Below are 21,160 nucleotides of genomic sequence, written 5' to 3'. Positions count from 1 at the left end.
CGGACGCTTCACCTGAATGAGAATGGAAACATTTTTTTTCCGGGGAACACAATCGTACAAGTTACACGTCGGATATATCGCATTCGGGGACGTTATTTTTAGAGGATAACCTGGATAACCTTACACGAAATGTCATAGCGCGTGAGTAGCTAGCACTGAGCTAGCTTGGTAACGGTTGGACGAGATGGAGAAGGACACGGTGTTATCATCATCAGCAGCAGCATCAGCCGAGCATGAGCAGCTGTATGGGTAGCTAAAGACAGACTTTCTCCGGAGATGCTGGGTGGTGTAATTCACTTACATAACAGCTCTACAGTCGCAGCCACTCCAGCCTTTCACAGGGTGGCTTGTGTTGGCAAGTGAATGGGACATTTGCCACCGACATTCTCAGCTTCATCATCATAATACGTCGGGAGAAAAACGGGGGCATTTCTGCATGTTTTGAGGCTGCACGCATCATATACAGTAGACTCTCCTACAGCGTCGGATTCAGTGCACATATTCAGTGCAGAGGGGGGGAAACAAGCATCTCATCCCTGTGTGTGTGTGTTAGCTTCACATATTCCTGACGTTTCGACAACATGAGGAAGTTCTTTGACTCTCGTCGGGAGTTGGTGAGCTCTGGTTCTGGAGGAGGAAGCTCGGGGTCCAGTCACGCAGGCGGAAATTTTATTGGACGAGGCTTCACTGTCGGGCGACACCAAGTCACAGTTGAGGAGGTTATTGCTGAAGGTGAGGAAAAAAAAACCTACCCAGGATTCAGGGGTGCTGCTAAAAAAAACTGGGTTCTGTGAACCAGTATAACACTGGGGCCCCACCCCCCCCAAACCCCCCCCCCCCCCTTGCACATACATGGAAACCTAATTTCACCTCGAATTTCACATAATTGTAGACTGGTAGCTTTACTGTAGTCAACTGAAGTTTAGTCTACATTCATGCTGCTGAGATTTCATTAAAAAATGGCGTTTTCGGATAAAATCAGTGATTAGAGAGTGCTATACTGCGACTAAAATATAGCTGTGTGGGACGGTCGCTGTCACTTTTTTTAATCCAAAGTTGAGCTATCTCGACAAATTTTGGCGTTTCATAGCATCCAAAAAGCAGGTTTTGGAAGTATTCCGGGTTCTAAACTAACAAACAAATCCCCACAGTCACTCGTTAGGTCCACTTAAGTAAGGCAGTGGAAGATGCATCACAGATGGTTCAACTGTCCTATGAATTCATATCATAAAGTTTGTGTGTGTGTGCATGCAGGCCAGGGAAAATCCCAGGATATTGTCAAAAGAATAGCGTGTCCCCTAATGTTTATTCAAGCTTGTCTTTTGAACCTTGGCTGATCATTACCATTGCAATTTAATGATTCCCCTCCGTCCCCATCTCTATCTTTCATTCAAACATGTTTTGTCATATGGACACTGACAGAAACGGAGGCCGGTGAAGTAAAAGCCTCTTAAACAGTGAATTAGTCCAGTGCACTTCATACAATAAGTCATTTTCTGATCTAAAGACAGACAAAACACTTTGATACCATGCTAGTAGTTGGCCGTCAGGTTGTTATTGTCTGTCTATAGCCCTCGATGGCGCAGTGTGTGTGACAGGAGTCAACGAGGGTCAACAGATGACTATAGAGCATGTTGAACTGATGTAACCAACCATCTTCTTTCATTAATAGGCCCTTGGAATTGACCTAACAGCCCTGTGCCCCCTGTCCCTTATTTCCATGCATGTTGTTGCAGCAAGAGTATGGTGTGTGTGTGTCCCAAGCCTAAAGTGTGGGTCATGTGTAGGGATGTAACCTTATATCCTCCCCACAGGAATGATGGAGCTCTGCATCTACCCCATGCTTAAGATGCAAAAACAGAGAGAGGCCTGCTGCTCTCTATTAGCTTCACTCTGAGTAGCAGAACAGTTTCCTCCCCACCAGTTTTTGTGATTCAGGGAGATGGAAGATCTATTCTGGTGCCCCACAATCAAGCTGTTATTTGATCCCATTTGAAATGAATGAACGGCTGAATGGAGGAGAGGTTTGCGTATCTGATGAGGTGGAGATCATTCACTCGCAGTACTCCCTTTTTATAAGAGCAGCAGTCAGTTCTTAGGACATCAGCACGCAAGTGATGCTGAAATGGAGGCCTGCCTACGACCAAAACAGTCATTTCATTATTATTATTGTTGCATTTAATGCATTCTTTGTGTTATTGTTCATTTTCAGTATTTGAATTATCCTCATTCATGATTGTCTGTGAACAGACACATGCAAATCCAAGCAGTAAACTGTGAATTACACACAGGACAGGAATATTCAAAGCATTCCTTTACAGTATTGATTACTAATTGAACACACCATTTCCCCTATTCTTTTTATTCTTTGCAGATTTTAAATGATGTAGAAAGACGGTGTTTTACAGCTGACTGTACTGACATGAACTTTGCATCAAAAGCTGACGCAGACACGGGCGTCTGTTGAACTCATCCCTGTCACACATGTCGAGCTGAAGATGCAGTGTAAGCTGCATTGTTTGCCCGATGACTGATGTCACTCTGTTACAACTAAAGTGAATTTGTGGCCTGAGCTATACCAGATGGTTAGGCCTCAATGTAGGCCTCTACACAATCCCTGCAGCAATGACATGACTAATACATAACACTAAAAGCCTGCAACATTTGCTCTTGCTTGTCCATATTGATGGAAGTCTGTACAGATACAAACCGTAAAATGTCTTAAAATCTGGATGGCTTAAGAAAAACTCAAAAGAAGGGTGTTTTGCTGACGTTGTGGAGGTACACCCAATTTTGTTTTGTTTTGTATTCATTATTGGCTTTTGTTTATCCGTGGCGTTTTAGCTCATATGTCTGCCACATGTCTGTGTGTCGATTTGGGAAGTTCCATTTTAATTCAGGCTCTTTCTAAAAATCCTGCAGGTGGTTTTGCAATTGTGTTCCTCGCGCGGACAAATCAGGGTGTGCGCTGTGCCCTGAAGAGGATGTACGTCAACAATGAGCACGATCTGCAGGTGTGCAAACGGGAGATTCAAATCATGGTGAGTTTATAATTTATCGCCTTGTTCTCACTTTGGCCTTGAGTGGCTTTATATTAACCACATGCAGGCAACAAGCAAAAGTCACTGTGCCTTTTGAAGCTCAAAATGTGCCTGCAGAATGTCTCCACACATGAAAGATGTCGTATTGTGTGGCAATTGAATTCAGTACACGGTCGACCTACAGCAGTTCTGTATTTATTCATCTGTTTTGTTAACTGTTATTTTGCTTGCTCAATCTTCCTCCAGATATGTTTTTTTAATTAGTTAGTAGTTATTTCAATGGAGATCAGTTCTTAAAAAGACTGCCCAGTACATTATTTTATTCCAGGATTAATTTATGCAGTCCTTATGTTAAAGTTGTGCCCTATGGGTCTGTAACACTTTGACAAATGAATGCTTCCTAACATAAAATAAAATCATCCATTCATGTCCGAGGTATAAATTCACAGTTTGTACTGATCACGTGCTGTAATGGTTGGGGAAAACAAGGATATTCTGGCACTATTTGACTGCTTGACCCGGTGAAATGCAAGAGCAGAACTGGGATTTATTTGGTCTATAAATAGACATGTTTGTCATTGTAGCCTACCACTAAATGTAATTTCAGCAGTCTTGGAAAAATCATTAGGTCATTTCTGAAGAGTTTGTCGAGTTCAGGGTCTGCACACAGGAGTCGTTCTACTCCGTCTGAAGGAGGAACCTTTGAGGAAAGTAAGGAAAGCAGTGGATAACGTTGCAAGAAAAAGTGGCACTGGAACAATGCAGTGTCTTGTATTTACTTCTGACACTAACACTGACATTTGATTCAAAGATGATGTCATGTGCCATTTTTGTTTTGTTTTTTTCTTTTGTTTTAATTCTCACACAAAGTCAGATTCCTGACTTTGATGACCTCACCCAGCACCTCCTCTCTTACACACCACACTTTATAAAAGGCTTTGCACTATATTTCTTGCTTGTGTCGCAGAACATGTTATCAAGGCAATTGTAATACTCTAATCCATTCACTTCTCGAGCCATATAATATGAACACTTCTGCAGCAGTTGTCCATTTAGTTGCAAACTTCATGCCCAGTGGTGTGTGTGTTAATGCTCTGACACTCGTGCTCTCCTTGCAGAAAGACCTCGTCGGCAACAAGAACATTGTTGGTTATCTGGATTCCAGTATCACGGCCGTGGGATCACGAGATGTATGGGAGGTTTTCATACTGATGGACTTTTGCAAAGGTGAAACCTCTCAAGGATCTGGGGTTCATTATTGTGACTATTAGAATAGGGGTATCTTAAAAGACTATGCGTTAGAGGATGTTTGTCTTGCCTGATTATAGAAACAAACACTAATATTGCTGGGGTTTTTTTTATTTTGCAGGAGGGCAGGTGGTCAATTTGATGAACCAGAGGCTGCAGACTGGTTTCACCGAGGCTGAGGTGCTGCAGATATTCTGCGACTCCTGTGAAGCCGTCTCTCATCTGCACCAGCGCAAGACGCCCATCATCCACAGAGATCTAAAGGTGACACTTTTTGCCACCTTTGTTCTCCTAAATGCTCTGCCCTGCAGTGCGGACGACAGAATAGGCAGGACATTCTCTGCCAAACGCAGGTGCAGATCATCATCACGCTGTGAGGCCCTTTGAAGGATCATGATTGATATGTTTATGGAAAGTGTTTAATTATGGATAGCTCCAACAGGAGGAGATTGGTGTCAAAATGCTTCAGAAGCCGCAGAGCTCAGTCAACTGTAGCGTGGTTGTTGAATTCATTTTAGGTAATTGTCACTCAGGAGTTTAAATCTGAAGATAAACTTTTTCCAAAATCTTGAACGAGATAAAACTAGAGTCGGCGAGTTTGTTGGATGATGAAAGCAGCATGTCTTTTCTAACTCTGCTTTAAATCGGAGTGTGACTGCACCATATCATTTGTATTCATCGTTGTCTACCACTTCCTGACACTTGAAAGTCCAAACTAGGGCATTGTCTTCATCGAAAAGCAGCTCTCAGCGTCTGTGGAGAGTCTCATCTGTGGTGCTATCTACAGGTGGAGAACATCCTCCTGCACGACAAGGGCCATTATGTGCTGTGCGACTTTGGCAGTGCCACCAACAAGTTCCAGAGTCCGCAGACTGAAGGAGTGGCTGCCGTGGACGAAGAGATTAAAAAGTTTGTGCCTCTTTTCACCTGTTTTGGAGATATTTGCAGCTCTCAATCACTCGCACTTCTGTTAGTTGATGCTTTGAAGCAAACATGAGCAGTGCTCTGCTGCTAAAAATACTATGGTTTCAAGAGTATATGCCCATTTATGAGTATGTTGCACTTCCTGTGGCTGTGCTGATTTAATTAATTAAGTTTCTGACTCGTCTGTTCATGTGCTCTTTCAGGTACACCACTTTATCATATCGTGCCCCTGAAATGGTCAACCTCTACAACAATAAGATTATCACCACCAAAGCAGATATCTGGGTGAGTGAGGAGAACAGATCTCTGTAATTAAGCACTGCCTGTTACTCACAATGAAGGTTTAACTAAGTCTCAGTTTAAGTAAAACAGATTCATATATAAAAAAAAGATTGATTATAGTGTCATTTAAATAACTGTATGTACACGGGGTGTTTTCCAGTTCGACTCTGTGGCCTTTTGTGAATATATGAAATTCAGTGGCTTGTTAAGTTGTTTTAGGGATTGTTGGTAATTAAAAGGAAGTTAAGAACTGTAAAAATGTGTTGTTGTACTGCTTAAAAGACAGAAATACTCCCTCTGTGTTGTTTTATAACCTTCCGCCTGCTGCTGTTTGGGGAAAATTACTTTTTTTTTTAAGATTCCTCTTTGCATATTTGGTAACCTCTCCTCTCCTCTCCTCTCCTCTCCTCTCCTCTCCTCTCCTCTCCTCTCCTCTCCTCTCCTCTCCTCTCCTCTCCTCTCTCTCTCTCTCTCTCCATGTGGTGTGATGGGGCCTACTTGTGTTTCTCTTCTCTAGGCACTGGGTTGTTTGCTCTACAAGCTGTGCTTCTTCACTCTGCCCTTTGGTGAAAGCCAGGTGGCCATCTGTGATGGCAGTTTCACCATTCCAGATAACTCTCGCTACTCTTACGATCTTCACTGCCTCATTCGTTAGTGCCTCTTCAATATCAGTATATGTTTTGATATCAAATTCCATCCTTAATTCTTTTTAGTCTCACTGTTCTTTCTTTCATGCTTTTTTTTAGGCTACATGTTAGAGCCAGACCCAGACAACAGACCAGATATCTACCAGGTGTCCCACTTTGCTTATAAACTAGCTCAGCGGACCTGTCCTGTTCAGAATGTGAAGGTTAGTCCCTGTCAGCACGAAGGTCAGCTGAAATATTTGGACTTGCTCTGCTTTCTCTGGTGAGGAATTGATTTCTCTTCATTTCAGCAGATACTGCTGTAGTTTTCTGTGTTTGACCTACTTAAAGAAACATGTTTTTTGCCACAGTGTGGGGAGGGGAAACCTGCACCAATTCATCATTTGCACACAGTCGAAAATACTTACAATTCTTAATATTAATCACAGAACTGTCAACTTAAAGGATCACTTTTATTTCTTTTTTTTTTCTTTTTTCGCTTTTATTGATGTTTTCTTTCCTAAATCACAGAATTCTCCAATTCCTTCTAAACTTCCTGAGCCAATCAAAGCGAGTGAGGCGGCAGCAGCAAAAAAGAGCCAGAATAAGCCCAGGCAAGCATGACCTTCTTACAGTGTATTATCATTAAAGCTGAACTACATCATGTTGTATTTCGGTAGCGGCATTGTTCTGACACTCTTAAAAATAATTATGTTGACACTGTTTGCCACAATTAAGTCCAACATCCTCCCTTTCTTTGTAGATTGACAGATCCAATTCCCACCACTGAAACCTCCATCACCCCTCGCCAGAGGCCCAAAGCTGCACATACGCAGCCCGCTGCTGGCATTCTACCCATCCAGCCTGCTGCTCTGACCCCACGCAAGCGGCCTAATCTCCCTTGTGGTGCAGTTCAGCCTGTCGGTACGCATGGAAACCAAGTTTTTTTTACATTAAGACTTGAATCCCTCTCATCCTTTGTACTGAATTATACAATTGCTGCATTAACATTAAACCTTTTATGTTGCTTGAACTATAGATTGATGTGCTTACATACCACCGTTCAAAAAGTTTTGGGTCACCTAGACAATTTTGTTTGGGTTTTCCATTAAAAGTCACACTTTTATTCATCAAAAGAGTTGCAAAATGAATAGAAAATATAGTCAAGACATTGACAAGATTAGAAAGAATGATTTTTATTCAAAATAATAATTTTGCCCTTTCATCAAAGAACCAGTAAAACTATTTTCAGCTGTGCTAACATAATTGCACAAGGTTTTCAAGGGTTTTCTAATCATCTAATAGCCTTCTAACGCGATTAGCAAACACAATGTACCATTAGAACACTGGAGAGATGGTTGCTGGAAATGAGCCTCTATACACCTATGTACATATTCCATTAAAAACCAGACGTTTGCAGCTAGAATAGTCATTTACCACATTAACAATGTATAGAGAGACATTTCTTAGTGACCCCAAACTTTTGAACAGTAGCGTAGATCAAACGGTTTTTGTGCTTTCAGAGGTGTAATGTGCACAACGTGTTGTTTTTTTCCCCACATCCCACAGGAGTCAGTTTAAACCTGTCCCAGCCAGCTGCAGCTCTGCAGTCACAGAAGGCCCAGACCTCAGCGCTGCCTCTCATTCAGTCCCAAAACAGTTCCAGTCAGGTGGTGGCTCCACAGAAGCAGGTACACACTACTACTACATGCACCAAATCGCTTCTCTAGATTCAAATGAATACAAAACATGTCGTTTACCTGCAAGACGAAGTATGTAAAAGCAAAAAAAGTCGTGCATAAACGTGTGATTTGATGAAAGAGATGGATGATTGTACTATTTCTCTCCCAGGTCTTTATAGTCAGACATAATTACATTTTCTAGAACAGACCTTTTTATGTATTAAATGCAGCATAATGGAACATCAATATTGCATTTGACAGCCAGGCATTGAGATAAACTAGTAAACTAAAGGGGGTCACTTTTCCCAGGTTCTTCTAGTAGGTTTAAACTTTCAAATGATCATATTCTGCATTTTTGTGCATGATCTTAACCTATTTCTGGTATATTAATGGTGTTAGCCCACAAATCTAAAGTTCACACCTGTTTTGTGAGCTTGAGCAATCGCAGTACTGAGCAAAACTCTTAGGGCAACACCAGCTTTCTTGTTTTTGACTTTCAAACTCTCGGATCATTGGAATTTTGATTGTAATAGTGTCTGTGAATGTAAATTGACATTCACAGTTTGAACAAGTTAAACTCATATATATATATATATATATATATATATATATATATATATATATATATATATATATATATATATGAAACCCTATAATTCAAGTGTAAGGGTGGGTTACACTAAATACTTGACACTAACCTGGAGAAGTTGTTTTTTATGAAGATGTTTTGTTATTTTTAAAACTGCATACATGTTTCCCATATCTTCTGGTTGTGTTCCAATAAATGAATCAATAAATAATTAGATTTATTGTTTTAGCAATGCTATAATGACCACGCAGCCTCAGACTTTAACACAACACTGTATGCGTTCTTCTTTTGACAATGCTTGGCTGATGTAAGCGTTGAAGTGACAGTACATAACATTGTCTGTGTGTTTGTGTGACAGGTCTTGCAGCCGGCTGCAGCGCCGGCAGCGGAGACCACAGCTACAGTATCACCAGTGACTAAGAGTGATGTTCAACCACAAGCACAGCCAACAGTCCAGCAACAGACCACACCTCCCTCTGCAGTTCAGGCGGCAGTGACGCCATCCAGCCCGGCCCCACCTCAGCGCCCAGCTCGACGCAGGCAGGTTGCCCAGCCTCAGCAGCCGGCTTCGCCCAGCAAAGTGGCCTCTCCTCAGCCACTTGTATCTCAGCAGCAGATCAGTCAGACACCAGCTGCACAGGTTCAGCCTGCCTCCATTGAGATCAGCCAAAAATCAGCTGAGACAGTGAGTGGTCTGCCATCGTTGTTACACAGTTGTATTCTGCGGGTTTTATTTCGGTTGTTTTTAATTTCATCTGTATCTTTTGATCAGACTCCACCGGCTTCCCCAAAGACAACGGAAGAACAAAGTCACCAATGCATTCTGAGCGACGCCACCGCAAGTAGCATTGCTGCAGTTTCAGTCAGTGACTCTCAGCAGCTGCAAGGAATTAATGGGGATGCTGGACTCAACCAGTAAGAGACACATTTAGTAGATCAGATTCTCTGGTCCTGAACTCTCTTTTTTTAATTCATGATATTTTGTGCATTTGTCTCTTTAGAACACTCACATCTCAGCCAAGCACCACCCTGCATGTTCAGCCCAGTGTTGCAGATGAAGTCCAGGACCAAAGCCAGACGGGATCCACTGTCCCTGCCTCTGGTGGTGCGACCAGCAACACCGCACAGGCTGCGTGGAACCCCTTTGACGATGACAACTTCTGCAGCCTCACCGCTGACGAGTTCAAACCAGAAGACAAGAAGCCTAATGGTAAAGTTTATTTTGGTATGTTTTGTAGTATTCTCAGTTACTAATAAACAGGACGTGTTATGACCATTTATTTTATTTGTTTAATTTAATTTGACCTACTTTTAGAAATGGAGACATCTTCTGAAGAGTTGATACCAGGCCTGCAGGCCTCAACTGTGGAAAATGAACACCAGGAAAAAAGTATGTTGCACTTTTTCTCTGTAGAGTTGTGTTTTCATTTCCACTGAGCGGTACAGTTTGGTTCAGTTATGTGCATTGCCCAATTATTTGTTTTTTAATTTTCCAAAACACAGATATGTACACTACCTTTCAAAGGTAAAAAAAAAAGTTGCAAAATGAATAGAAAATATGGTCAAGACAAGATTACAATGAATTATTTTTGTCGACATCAGTGCCATCCAGCCTACACGTCCTGTGGTGGAAACACAATCCAAACCAGGGTTTACCATCCCAAACTGTTCCATAACGAGCTGAACTGCACTGTACCGCTTGGTAAAGAAATGTGAAACAGTCATTCAGTTCCATCATTAAAGTGTTCTGTTTCTGACAATACAAATGGTCTCTACATGTACATATAATGACAATAAACTTGAAGCATATAATTCAGCATAAATTAGCATGAAATAGATTGGGTTAACATCACAACGAAGCAAACTTTAGAACACTCAGCCTGACATTGACATTCATATATATCTCTGATGCTGTGTAATGCATTGTCTGATCTGTCCTAAGCTGTGCAGCGTGATGTCAATCCGAGTCTTAATGCATCCGATAGCTTTTATGATGCTTTCTAAAGTGATGGCTGCTTGTGTATATCCCATAAATTAAACAAGGGTTTCGGTCGGACTGAAAGAAACACTGACATTTAAATGACTTTTAATGAGAGGAGTTCTGACAGGACCGCTGTTTTACCGAGAACGCGCAGCCACTTATGGTTTATGAACTGCTTTTAACAGGAGAATTGATTTGATCGTGAATAAGGTAATACTGTAGCTTTGAGTCTCCTGGTGTTTAAAAACATGTGAGGGAGAGTCACTCCATTTCCTCATTTGCTCTTTTGAAATGTTGTTAAAATAATAATTTGGCGTTCTGGGAAATACTTTAATTTAAGAGTTCGATTAGTCAACTTTCACGACTTAATGGTCAATAAAAAGCTACTTCTAGCTGCTAATTAGCTTTGAAGTTTGAAGCATTAATGTCGAAATGCATCAAGTGACTCCACCTAAAATACTCTCAAATACAAATCTGTGTTATGTGTTGTTGTTGTTTTGTTTCACAGATGAAAGACCATCAGCCATTCTTGACCTTGATTCGGAAGCCTCGCTGTTGGTTGTACCTGATCATTTCCATATCATCGACCTGTCCGATGCACCAGGTAAACACAGTTTTCTCTGAATGAGTGGTGTTTTGGCTTTCAGTCGCACAGTGTATGATACATGAAGTCAGTTCATCTACTTAGTTAGTTTTGCCTTCCAGAAATATTTACGCCCTATAAACCAGGGGTTCTCAAAGTTTTGATACCTGAGGGCCAATTTAGGAAACCAACATTGGACTGAGGGCCACCAAAGGAAAAAAAAAAAACATTCCAAATCCCATTTGTTATAATTTTAATGACCAGATTGCAGTTCTACAGTTTAGCGTTAAGTAATATAAGCGTTAATATAATGTAATTTAAGCATTAATATAATAACGCTTTATAATTTACTGGGTAATTACCCAGTATTTTGACCATTGTTCTTACCTTCTAATAACAGGTTAATACCAAGTAACACATTTCTGTTACCATATATTTACTGGGTAAATAGCTAGTAATTGTGGGCTGTAGCTACCTGCTTATAACCCAATAATACACTAAAATTCACCATATAGAAACCAGGTAAATACCCAGTATTTTTGTTTACACTTATTGGTCTGTATCCAGTAATGTCCAATAAACAATTAACAAGCTTAGTACCTCCTGGATTAAAACTATCAACTGTAATTCATTGCGGTGCACCAGAAATGTTTCTGTGGGCCGCCATTGGCCCCCGGGCCACACTTTGAGAACCAATGCTATAAACTAATGTGCTGGTTGTCCTAAAATATCCATACCCATATTAATAACAATGAAAAATGAATGATAACATGAATAAATAATGATATGCAAGTACCCGGTGTAAACATTACATATATGAGCAGCCAGTCCGGCTCCAAAACCGAGTAACATCACGTCGAACTATTGAATGTCTTAGATTTTCTCCTCTGTTGCTGTGGGACTTTCTATTGTATTTTCAGCTTTGTGTAATGGAGTGTGATGGAGTGGAAACACAGCTTGTTTTGTTAGCAGTGTCTTTCTATCAGCTCTTCAAGTGTTTTACTGCAGCTGATGCGGTGTTTTTCTACTGGGGATGGCTTCATACCACTTTGTTTGTGCCTGATACAATACCAACATTACAGCCTTCAATATCTGTATCTAATACTGATATCAGTCCAATAGTCTTTGTCCCACTTTTAAACAGCTAAGTATTTAATACGACATTAAATGGAAGTGTTGATGCATGTAGCAATAAGCTTTAACCAGCCCTTTCATATGCATAATGTTCTACCACCTTAGTAAAATGTTCCTGGATTTTAGCAATTCCATCATACACTACCGTTCAAAAGTTTGGGGCCACTTAGAAATGTCCTTATTTTTTAAGGAAAATCACTTTTTTTCAATGAGTATAACATTAAATGAATCAGAAATACACTCTATACATTGTTAATGTGGTAAACGACTATTCTAGCTGCAAACGTCTGGTTTTTAATGGAATATGTACATAGGTGTATAGAGGCCCATTTCCAGCAACCGTCTCTCCAGTGTTCTAATGCTACATTGTGTTTGCTAATCGTGTTAGAAGGATGATTAGAAAACCCTTGTGCAACTATGTTTGACAGCTGAAAACAGGGCAAAATTATTATTTTGAATAAAAAAATCATTATTTCTAATCTTGTCAATGTCTTGACTATATTTTCTATTCATTTTACAACTCTTTTGATGAATAAAAGTGTGACCTTTAATGGAAAGCACCAAATCTGCGTAGGTGACCCCAAACTTTTGAACGATAGTGTATAGGATGTTTTTGAAGTATTCTATCAGCTCGCCCAAATTGTCTTTCACTTGTTTTACATATGTCTCCTCCCCTTTTTTCTATATTTACAGAGAAGCTGATTGAAGGTCTCAAATCTCCTGACACATCTTCACTGATGCTTCCTGATCTCTTGTCATTGTCTGATCCCTTTGGTGGCTCCGTGGAAGAGTCTGCAAAAGGTGAGTGCTATAAAGACAGAAAGCGGTCAATCTTCTAGTCAAAACTAAACTTCACCCTCCTCCCTGATGTGTCCCCAGACTCTCTCACTGCAGAAGATTCTCTCCTGGGCTGCTCCCTCATCTCAGCTCCCTCCACCACTCCTGCAGCAAGCAGCACCACCTCCTCCGTATCTTCTGCTCCCACCTCTGCTGCCTCTGTTCTGGATGACTTCAGTCTGTTGTCTGGAGACTCTGCACAGCCTAAAGCAGGTACGCTCTGGAAGACGCTCACAGAAGTAGGTGGCAGAAGTCCCTGAATGTTACAAAGTATGACGATCCAGTTTAGCTTGATCAAGGTCCATAAGTGAAACACGGCCTTTTCATTTAGACAAATGCATTCTCTTCTGTTTGTGCTGTTAAGTTCAGCTTTTATGCCTCCTTTATGCCACACTTACGGAAAACATGTGGGTGTGTAAGATGAAAAGGATTTCATCTGGCTCCGTTTTGTGCAACAGTCCACAGTAATGGTATAGAACAGTTTCAGCTGGATGTAGAGACATGCATTTTCCTGCAGTATTCCTAAATAATTCATGCCCGACTTGAGGCTGCCCAATTATAAAAGCAAATTTACACTACATGTCTCCCTTTTTGGTCTTTGATTTCTTTGAAAGCAGACGGAAATATTATGTGCAACTTGCTGTAAACGTCAACCACTGGGTGGCAGGATTATCATTTTATTTTTGAACCAATGTCTCCTCTCAGTCTGTGTTATGTTCGTCTTCACGGCTCGATAAACGTTTTCACATGAATGAAAATGCCTATTTTTAATGGAATCTGTCAGAACTGTGCTGTGTTCACAGCTGTTTGCTCTCTCGCTGGTGAATAAAGGCATTTGACTGTTTTTGACAGTGCCAGCTCCTAATCACCAGCCTGGATGTGTGCACCAGCTGCATGATCCTAATTACAACTAATCTCTTCTCATAAAATCCTATCAAACAGCCATTTTTACCACGTGAGAGCAGCGGCTGTGTCTCTGCAGTTAGCTGTAATGATTTTATGAAAATGTTATTGTTAGACATTTGTCGTGTGTGTACTCCTCACGTTTCTCCTCTCCTTTTAAAACTGAAGGATTTCGTTCTGTTGCATTAAACACCCAAATTCTTTTGGTTTCTCTGCAGATTCCTCTCTCCTGATCTCAGACTTGGAGCCACAACAAGCCGGCGGAGAGGCAGGCACAGAGGACGACGAGTTTGATCCTATTCCCGTCACAGGCCGAAAGAACTCCCAAGGTAAGTTTTTTTGCAGTTTCAACTCTAGCTGAAACAATTAATCCATTATTAATCGATTACTAAATGAATCGTCAGCTATTTTGATCATCGTTTGTTGTAATTTCCAGGTTTTTTTGAACATTGTCTGACATTTTATGGACCAAACGATTAATCGTGAAAATATTCAACAGATTAATCGATTCCGAAAATAGTCGTTAGTTGCAGCTCTCGTTTCAACACGGGTGGGTCAAGATTAAGGATTACAGACAACACCCAGGGCTGTGTTGTTGTTCAGTCGCATGCTAGTTTGCTAACTAATCGATGACCTTCAAAGCTACTGATAACAGGTCTGCACTACTTTAACACCCTCACGTGAGGACATTTGAAAACCTGTCGAGGTAACTGGGTATATTCTGCCCTCTTCTCCTTCCTTTCTCTTTCTCTTTCTCGAATCCTCTCCCTCTCTCTGACTGCCGTGTTTGCCTGTTGTGACTCCCACTCCTCTGCTTCTCCTTCCCCCTGTTTTGCCTGTCCCCCCCCCCCCTCCCTCTCCCCCCTTGTCTATCTGGCCAGTTTCAGGAGGCCACTCGCGCAGTAACAGTGGCGGCTCTGAATCCAGCCTGCCAAGCCTGGCCCGCTCCCTGCTGCTGGTGGACCAGCTCATCGACTTGTAGGCGGCCCTTCCCCCCCTCTCTCCCCCGAGTAGAAGCTGTAACACTGGATAATAGACTGGCATAGCATAACTGCAATCAGCACTGTTGTCATAACTAGCTTCCTGCATCCCTGGCTGTCATCTTCATTGTAGATCCTACAATAGAAACCGCCTTCGCCTTCTCGTGCTTCTCCACCCCCACCCTCTCTGCATACAGATGACATTATCTGGCTTCTCTTCACCTCTTTATCTCTCTCACCTTCACACCTACATTTTCTCTCCGTCGTGGTCTCTCTGTGCATCATGTACCCCCCCCCCCCCCATTCTTTCTCAAGATGAACCTTTGCATCTCTCTGTCAATCCAGATATAATATTGCTATTATCCAGTTTGTTTGAATAATACTGCGTTCTGTCTAATCGCAAAACAATAGGAGATCATTGTTGTAATGTACAATAGGCATAGTTCTAAGTGGTTGTAGTAATTATTGTGCACAAGTGAATTAGTCGTTGTTTGGCTTTTTTAAGTCCTCCCCAGATTTATTTGCACATTTTAAAAGAAAAAAAAAAACAACTTTAAATATATATTTTCAATTCAGGTCATTTTATTTCTCCTGCGTAGGGAAACCTATTTGAAACGTGTCATGTAGCTTAAATTTGCACAGTAGCATTAGTGGCACCTCTGTCAGCTTTGAGCTGGAATATCTTCTAATAATATAATTTAAAGCTGCTATAGATTAGACTGAAAAGGACAAAATAATATCCTAATCTGGAAACAAAACAGCCATATCCACACATCCTGCTTCTCTTTCTGCTTCTGCACCACACACAGTTACAGTGTCGTGGAAAACAAAATAAAAAAAAAAAAAAGCAGGAGACGAGGTGTTTGTCTTATCGGACGAAACAGCAAAGTGCCATAAAGTAATCTGTGAACTGCTGACTGGAGAAGTCATGGACGTGTACAGTGTCTGCTAATCTCAAATTATATAACTACAATACATATATATATATAGCTGGAAGACGATGTTATTAAATCAAGGTGAACTTAATTTCCAGACAGAAGTGTACTTGAAGAACAGGGACCTGCTCTTATTTACTGTTGTTTTAATCTTTAACTTTAATTTTTGTCCTTTGGAGACAAAGCAATAGGTGGCTTCGGAGTTAGAAGACAAATCATGGGCCGTTCACCAGTGTTTATAGCAGTGTGCCATACCAACAGAAAATGCATGAAATCATGAAAATAATAATAATAGTAATAATAATAATAAAAATAACTACGTAGAAATGGCTATTCAGGAAATAGTCGGCACTAACGGGAAAAGATTTTCTTGCACTCGCATTTTTTGTCTTTTTAAAAAAAGAAACGTTGATCCCGCATCATGCATTCCTCCTTCCTACATTCCTGCCATTTATTCGTTTACTCATGACTTGTGTAAATATATATCTGGACCGGCCCCCGCCCCCCTCCCTGCTGACTCTAATCCAGATTATAGTCTGTGGACTATGGTGACTGTCATGAAGCTTTACGTTTGGAAAACATTCTGCTTTACTTGTGTGAAATCTGTCTCTCTCTCTCATATATATATATACATATATGCACACATATATGTATGTATATTGTTTCCTTGTTAATAAATGTTAATATAAATAGAGTGTTAGAGAATGAATGTAAAAAATAGATCTTAGTCTATGATTAAATATATATATAAATATATATATATATATATAGATATAATTCTTAACTCCGTAATCTATGAATACTATTGAAGAATACTCTATAAATATTTCATTCCTCCTTGTGTGATGAGAAAGTTGTTGTTTTTTTCCCCCCTTCAATAATTGTCAGTGCATTCAAATGTATAGATGACGATCCCTGGACGATTAGGCTGAATCCCTCGTGTCTTATTATCCGCCTGTGTTCTATTTGTTTACATGGACTGATGAAGGATTCTATTTTTTAATTTCCGAAACAGTCGACCGTTTTTCCGGAGAGAGTGAGAGCTTATAACCTCTTGAATCTTGTTTCGTGTCATTGCTGAATTAGGACTTCTTTTATTTTTCTCCCCTCTTCCTCAGAGATTGTGCTTTTGTTTTCCTCGCTTGACTGGTTTTAGTGATCACAGACTTCATATCGAAAAAGCATGGCAGTGTCGTTGAATGTTACGTTCATGTGTGTTGGTGGTATATACCGTGTTATGATCAGTATGTGTGTGTGTGTGTGTGTGTGTGTGTGGAGTCGGATTTGTTGGATGTGTTTTCCAGTAGCCTTCTTTGTGTTGTTGTTTGCAACAAACATGGCGACGGTCACCGTCGTCATTAAAATCTCTTCTGAAAGCACAGCCCTCTCCCTCTCAAATTCTCTCAGGTCGTCCGTGCTCCATGACTCTCTCTCTCTCTCTCTCTCTCTCTCGCTGACTCTCTTCTTTCTCTGAGAGTTGGGACTCATATTGGCTTTGTCTCGCTGTCCTTCGGAAGTCTGCGCTCTGATTTACAGCGAAGAGAATCTGTGCGACGTGTGATATGTACGGTTTTTGAGGGGCTCTGTGAAGTGTGAGAAAGGCGAAAGAATCTGTGTGAAGGTGCAGCAGTGGGTTTGACGATCTGTCAGCTGTCCAGGGTTTGAAAAGTCAGCTCTGAATCCGCAATATAACAGGATCAAACAGTCTCCACATGCATGATTAAAGTGGGACGACTAATCGCCAGCCCCTTCCTCTTTTCTATGTCCTATTAGAAAACAGTAGCATACAGTTTCTGTGTGTTACGATGTCTAAATAAACCTCATTTATTATTATTTTGTCATAACCATTTTCATCTTTAAATCTGTCATCGGTGTCGGAAAAGCCAAATCAAATGTAGTTGCCTATTATTAAAAGTATGAAATAAATAACACATCATTTCAAAAACGTTGTACGCTGTAATTATAGTGACTTATTCACATGATTAAAAGGGTTCATGTTCTGTTAGCCTGCAATGTAACAAATCGATAAACATCAAGGAGTCTCTTTTAGGTGCTGCATGTGCAACTGGTTGCCTTTTTTTTTTGTTTTTTTTTGAGTAATTCATCCTCCTTCCACTGAACAGCTCGAGTCATTTTTGCAGTCACTGTTTGAACCTATGCAACTCCCCGAGCTTTCTCCCTGTAGCTGCCTGTGCGCTGTTGTAAAAGGTGAAGCCGAGCAGGTTGTGTCCAGATTAGTCCTCGACGTGAGACAGGAGCCCCTCGTTCTCTTCTCTGCTGTTTTGGCCCCCACTCGAAAAAAAAGAAAGCGAAATCGGATCCTATTGAGTGTTTTGAAAATGCCTCTTGTCTGTTTGGCCCAAACCTGCGTCAGAGCTGTGGTATCGTGTGCTCCTTCTATTTTTGTGAGATACTTAGAAAAATTATAAAGGAATAGCAAATAAAATACAAATGTGAATGTCAATGTGTTGAGTGTTGATTGTAAGATTCTGCCAAAAATCCTTCAGTGTCAAACAACACAGCGATTTTGCCAAATTGTATGTACATTACTCACAAAAAGTTATGGATATTCAACAAGAATATCACTTTGAAAAGTTTATACTAAAGTGATATTCTACCATGAAAGCAGGGCATTTAAGTAGAAGGATGCAATGGTCATTTCTTTATCTCAAACAAGCGCTAACAACTGTGTTGGTAATACAACAACAAACAATCTCAATGTCTCAAAAACTTTTAAAATCAAGTTTGAATACAAATTGTAATTGAAACACAACATTTAGTGGTTCAATAACAATTGAATAACTCAATTCAATAATAATTGAACCACTTCATCTGACAGTTGTGATTTTTGCCGTTAATGTACTGAAACATTGAACAAGTGCATTAAAACGTTTTAGAGAAGGTTAACTTAAGTTCACCTGTAAAGGTTATAGTACAGTTTAGGTGCATTCTGGAATTGAATCCAAAAGCCAAACGTCCATAACTTTTTGTGAGTACTGTATAAGAAGAACACCTGTTTCTCTGGAGACCTGCATGTAAATATCATGTGCATGACGTATTTAGAGTTGGAAACTAACATGACTAACACTGGTTTGTTAAATTGGAGCAGAATATTTAAGGTTGGTGGGTGTAATTGTGTAATCACCACCAGTCAACGTCTTATTCTACTGGGATAACAGGTTAAATCCACTCAGGTAAGCTGAAACATCAATGGCTCCATGCCCCATTTTAAATCGATTTCTTTTTGTTTGTACATTATTGTGGCAATAACTTTCTCTTTCTACAAGTAAATACCATTTTTCATTTCACCTGAACACAATAGAATAAGGTCAGGATAATTAATTTAGGTAAGAGGTCTCAAAATTCTACTTTATTTCTGTCTGTTTGTGTCATTTAAAGATTAATTTTGCACCTTATTGTGGATTGTATCGTTTCATATCAAAACAAAGACTTTTACTTTGAAATCCTGGGGAAAAAAAAATCATTGTGAATAACACAATATTCCAACATATGATGGAATATTATGATGGTTTAAGTCGTCACAGATGCACAATCAGCTTTGTTATCCATCGCTGAATCACAAGAATGGTGCGGTAAAGAAGGGATGACGTGTGTTTGAAGTGTGTGACAATTAAATTAAATTTTGAGCCATAATGTCCCACTCAACAATTGTAACCATTCATTTAAAAAAAAAAAAAAAATGTAAATAGAAACTGAGACATAATGAATGTGCTTTCCCCTTTATTGGCTTTAAAACTCCAGTACTGACAGACCATCTCAACGCTTTAACTTTAATTCTTTGTAAAATATTCAAATATAATCTTGTGAAAAACCTTTAATCGATCAACTTTCTGTCTCTGTATTTTGATCCATTTGAGAAAAATGTAGTTTGAACATTAATTTCTGTGTCACTGAATGAAAATGATGCATTTTCTTATTATTTCTTCATTTCAAAGACCGCTCTCTGGCATGTCTCCTCATGTTTTTCCTGTTTTTTTTTTCTTTCACACTCAGACCTGCAGAGGGCGCTCCACAGTAATGTACAGCAAAGCTCTGGAGCTGTTGCGTCTGTGCAGCTCTGTGAGGAGAAGCCAGTGCTGAGGATCCAGCAGACATCTCCTCCACGTGTCTGCGATAAACACATGTTGCAACCAGATGAGTGGAGCACACAACACCACGCCATACAAACGCCCACCACCGCTTTTCACTTCAACGAAGCAACTCAATCCCAGCCTCCAAACAGCCTGGTCACCCCTGATGTCTTTCAGCTGGCCCCCTTTAAAACACCTGAGAAGATGGCTGCCTCAGGCTCCTGCTCCTCTTCCTCTCATGATGTTTTCCTCCAGGCACCCTTTAGAAAGAAGCAGGAACCCAAAGAAGCTGATGCTCAGTTATTTCCACAGCAGATTCAAACCAGCAAACAGTGTCACGTGACGCCGGTGTCATCATCTCCTCCTGCCCCTCGGCCTCTCCGTACGTGGGCTCCTCCTCCTCAGCTTCTGCTGCAGCAGCAGCCAGTGGCCGTGCACAGGGTCGTGTCCAGGGTGGGCCAGCAGGCGGCCGTGGGCTCCGTGGCCGTGGGGCCTCTGCACTCCTGGACCATAGGGGGACGAGCTCTGGAGGACCCATTTACCGCCGCACCGTTTCAGCCACGGTGTTCTCAGGGGAAACCCTGACTTTGTAATCGTCTCGTTTAAAAATGCCAAGTCATAGCTTTTAAGCCAAAGCTTTTGTGGCTGCAGTATCAAACAAACTAAATTATCCCTTTACCAAATATGTTACCGTTTAAACTTAAAATGCTCTACCTCAGTCAACTGATCCACTCTCAAGTCTGTGTTCAACATGTCAGCACTTTACAAACAGTGTGAACTTAGACTGAGAAATCATTTGGAAACACTTTCGTGGATTGATCAGGCACTTCATTTAAAATGTTAGATTTCTAATTATAACACGCCAAACATGGGTAACACTTCATAATAAGTACACACTATTACCATTAGCTAACCATTAATAAATATTGAATTCATCATTTATAACGTATGAATACTGATTAGTATGTAGTTTATAAACACAGTTCACAAGAGACTGCTCTCTCAGTACATGCTAACACTTCAGCACATGAGTAAAACATTTAGAACTGTGTTTATAAACTACATACTAATGAGTATTCTTGCGTTATAAATGATGAATTCAATATTTATTCATGCTTAACTAATGCTAATAGTGTGTACTTGTTATAAAGTGTTACCCAAATATGTTTTGTGACCATACCACACATTTAATTTGTGTTAAATGTGAGGTTTCTCACTTCAATCGTTTCATTTGTGCACAAATAACAGCATCACAAAACAGAAGAAGAAAAAATAGATTTTGCAGTAATTGCAAGTTTTCAATCATGATTCCATTTATGATTTG

At 40.4% G+C, this 21,160-nt stretch overlaps 1 protein-coding gene across 1 annotated transcript; it reads left to right on the top strand.

Moving 5' to 3' along the window:
* Positions 1-38: 38 nt before the first annotated feature.
* LOC310938116 (AP2-associated protein kinase 1-like) lies at positions 39-20,421 on the top strand (the record flags this gene model as incomplete). Its single annotated transcript, XM_083902557.1, has 20 exons — positions 39-732; positions 2,923-3,041; positions 4,160-4,268; positions 4,411-4,553; positions 5,077-5,198; positions 5,417-5,498; positions 6,013-6,145; positions 6,242-6,345; positions 6,653-6,735; positions 6,885-7,045; positions 7,691-7,812; positions 8,751-9,077; positions 9,165-9,307; positions 9,394-9,602; positions 9,708-9,782; positions 10,882-10,977; positions 12,784-12,891; positions 12,970-13,140; positions 14,049-14,159; positions 19,760-20,421. Exons 1-20 carry the CDS (start codon positions 582-584, stop codon positions 20,419-20,421), a joined length of 3,231 nt encoding a protein of 1,076 aa, XP_083758683.1. The 5' UTR covers positions 39-581.
* Between the last annotated feature and the right edge of the window lie 739 nt (positions 20,422-21,160).

This window comes from Microchirus variegatus (assembly GCF_963457635.1).
Source record: "Microchirus variegatus genome assembly, chromosome: 16".
In the NCBI taxonomy this organism is placed as follows: domain Eukaryota; kingdom Metazoa; phylum Chordata; class Actinopteri; order Pleuronectiformes; family Soleidae; genus Microchirus; species Microchirus variegatus.
The sequence above is the reverse complement of the archived record's forward strand: the minus strand, read 5'-3'. Positions and strand labels throughout refer to the sequence as shown.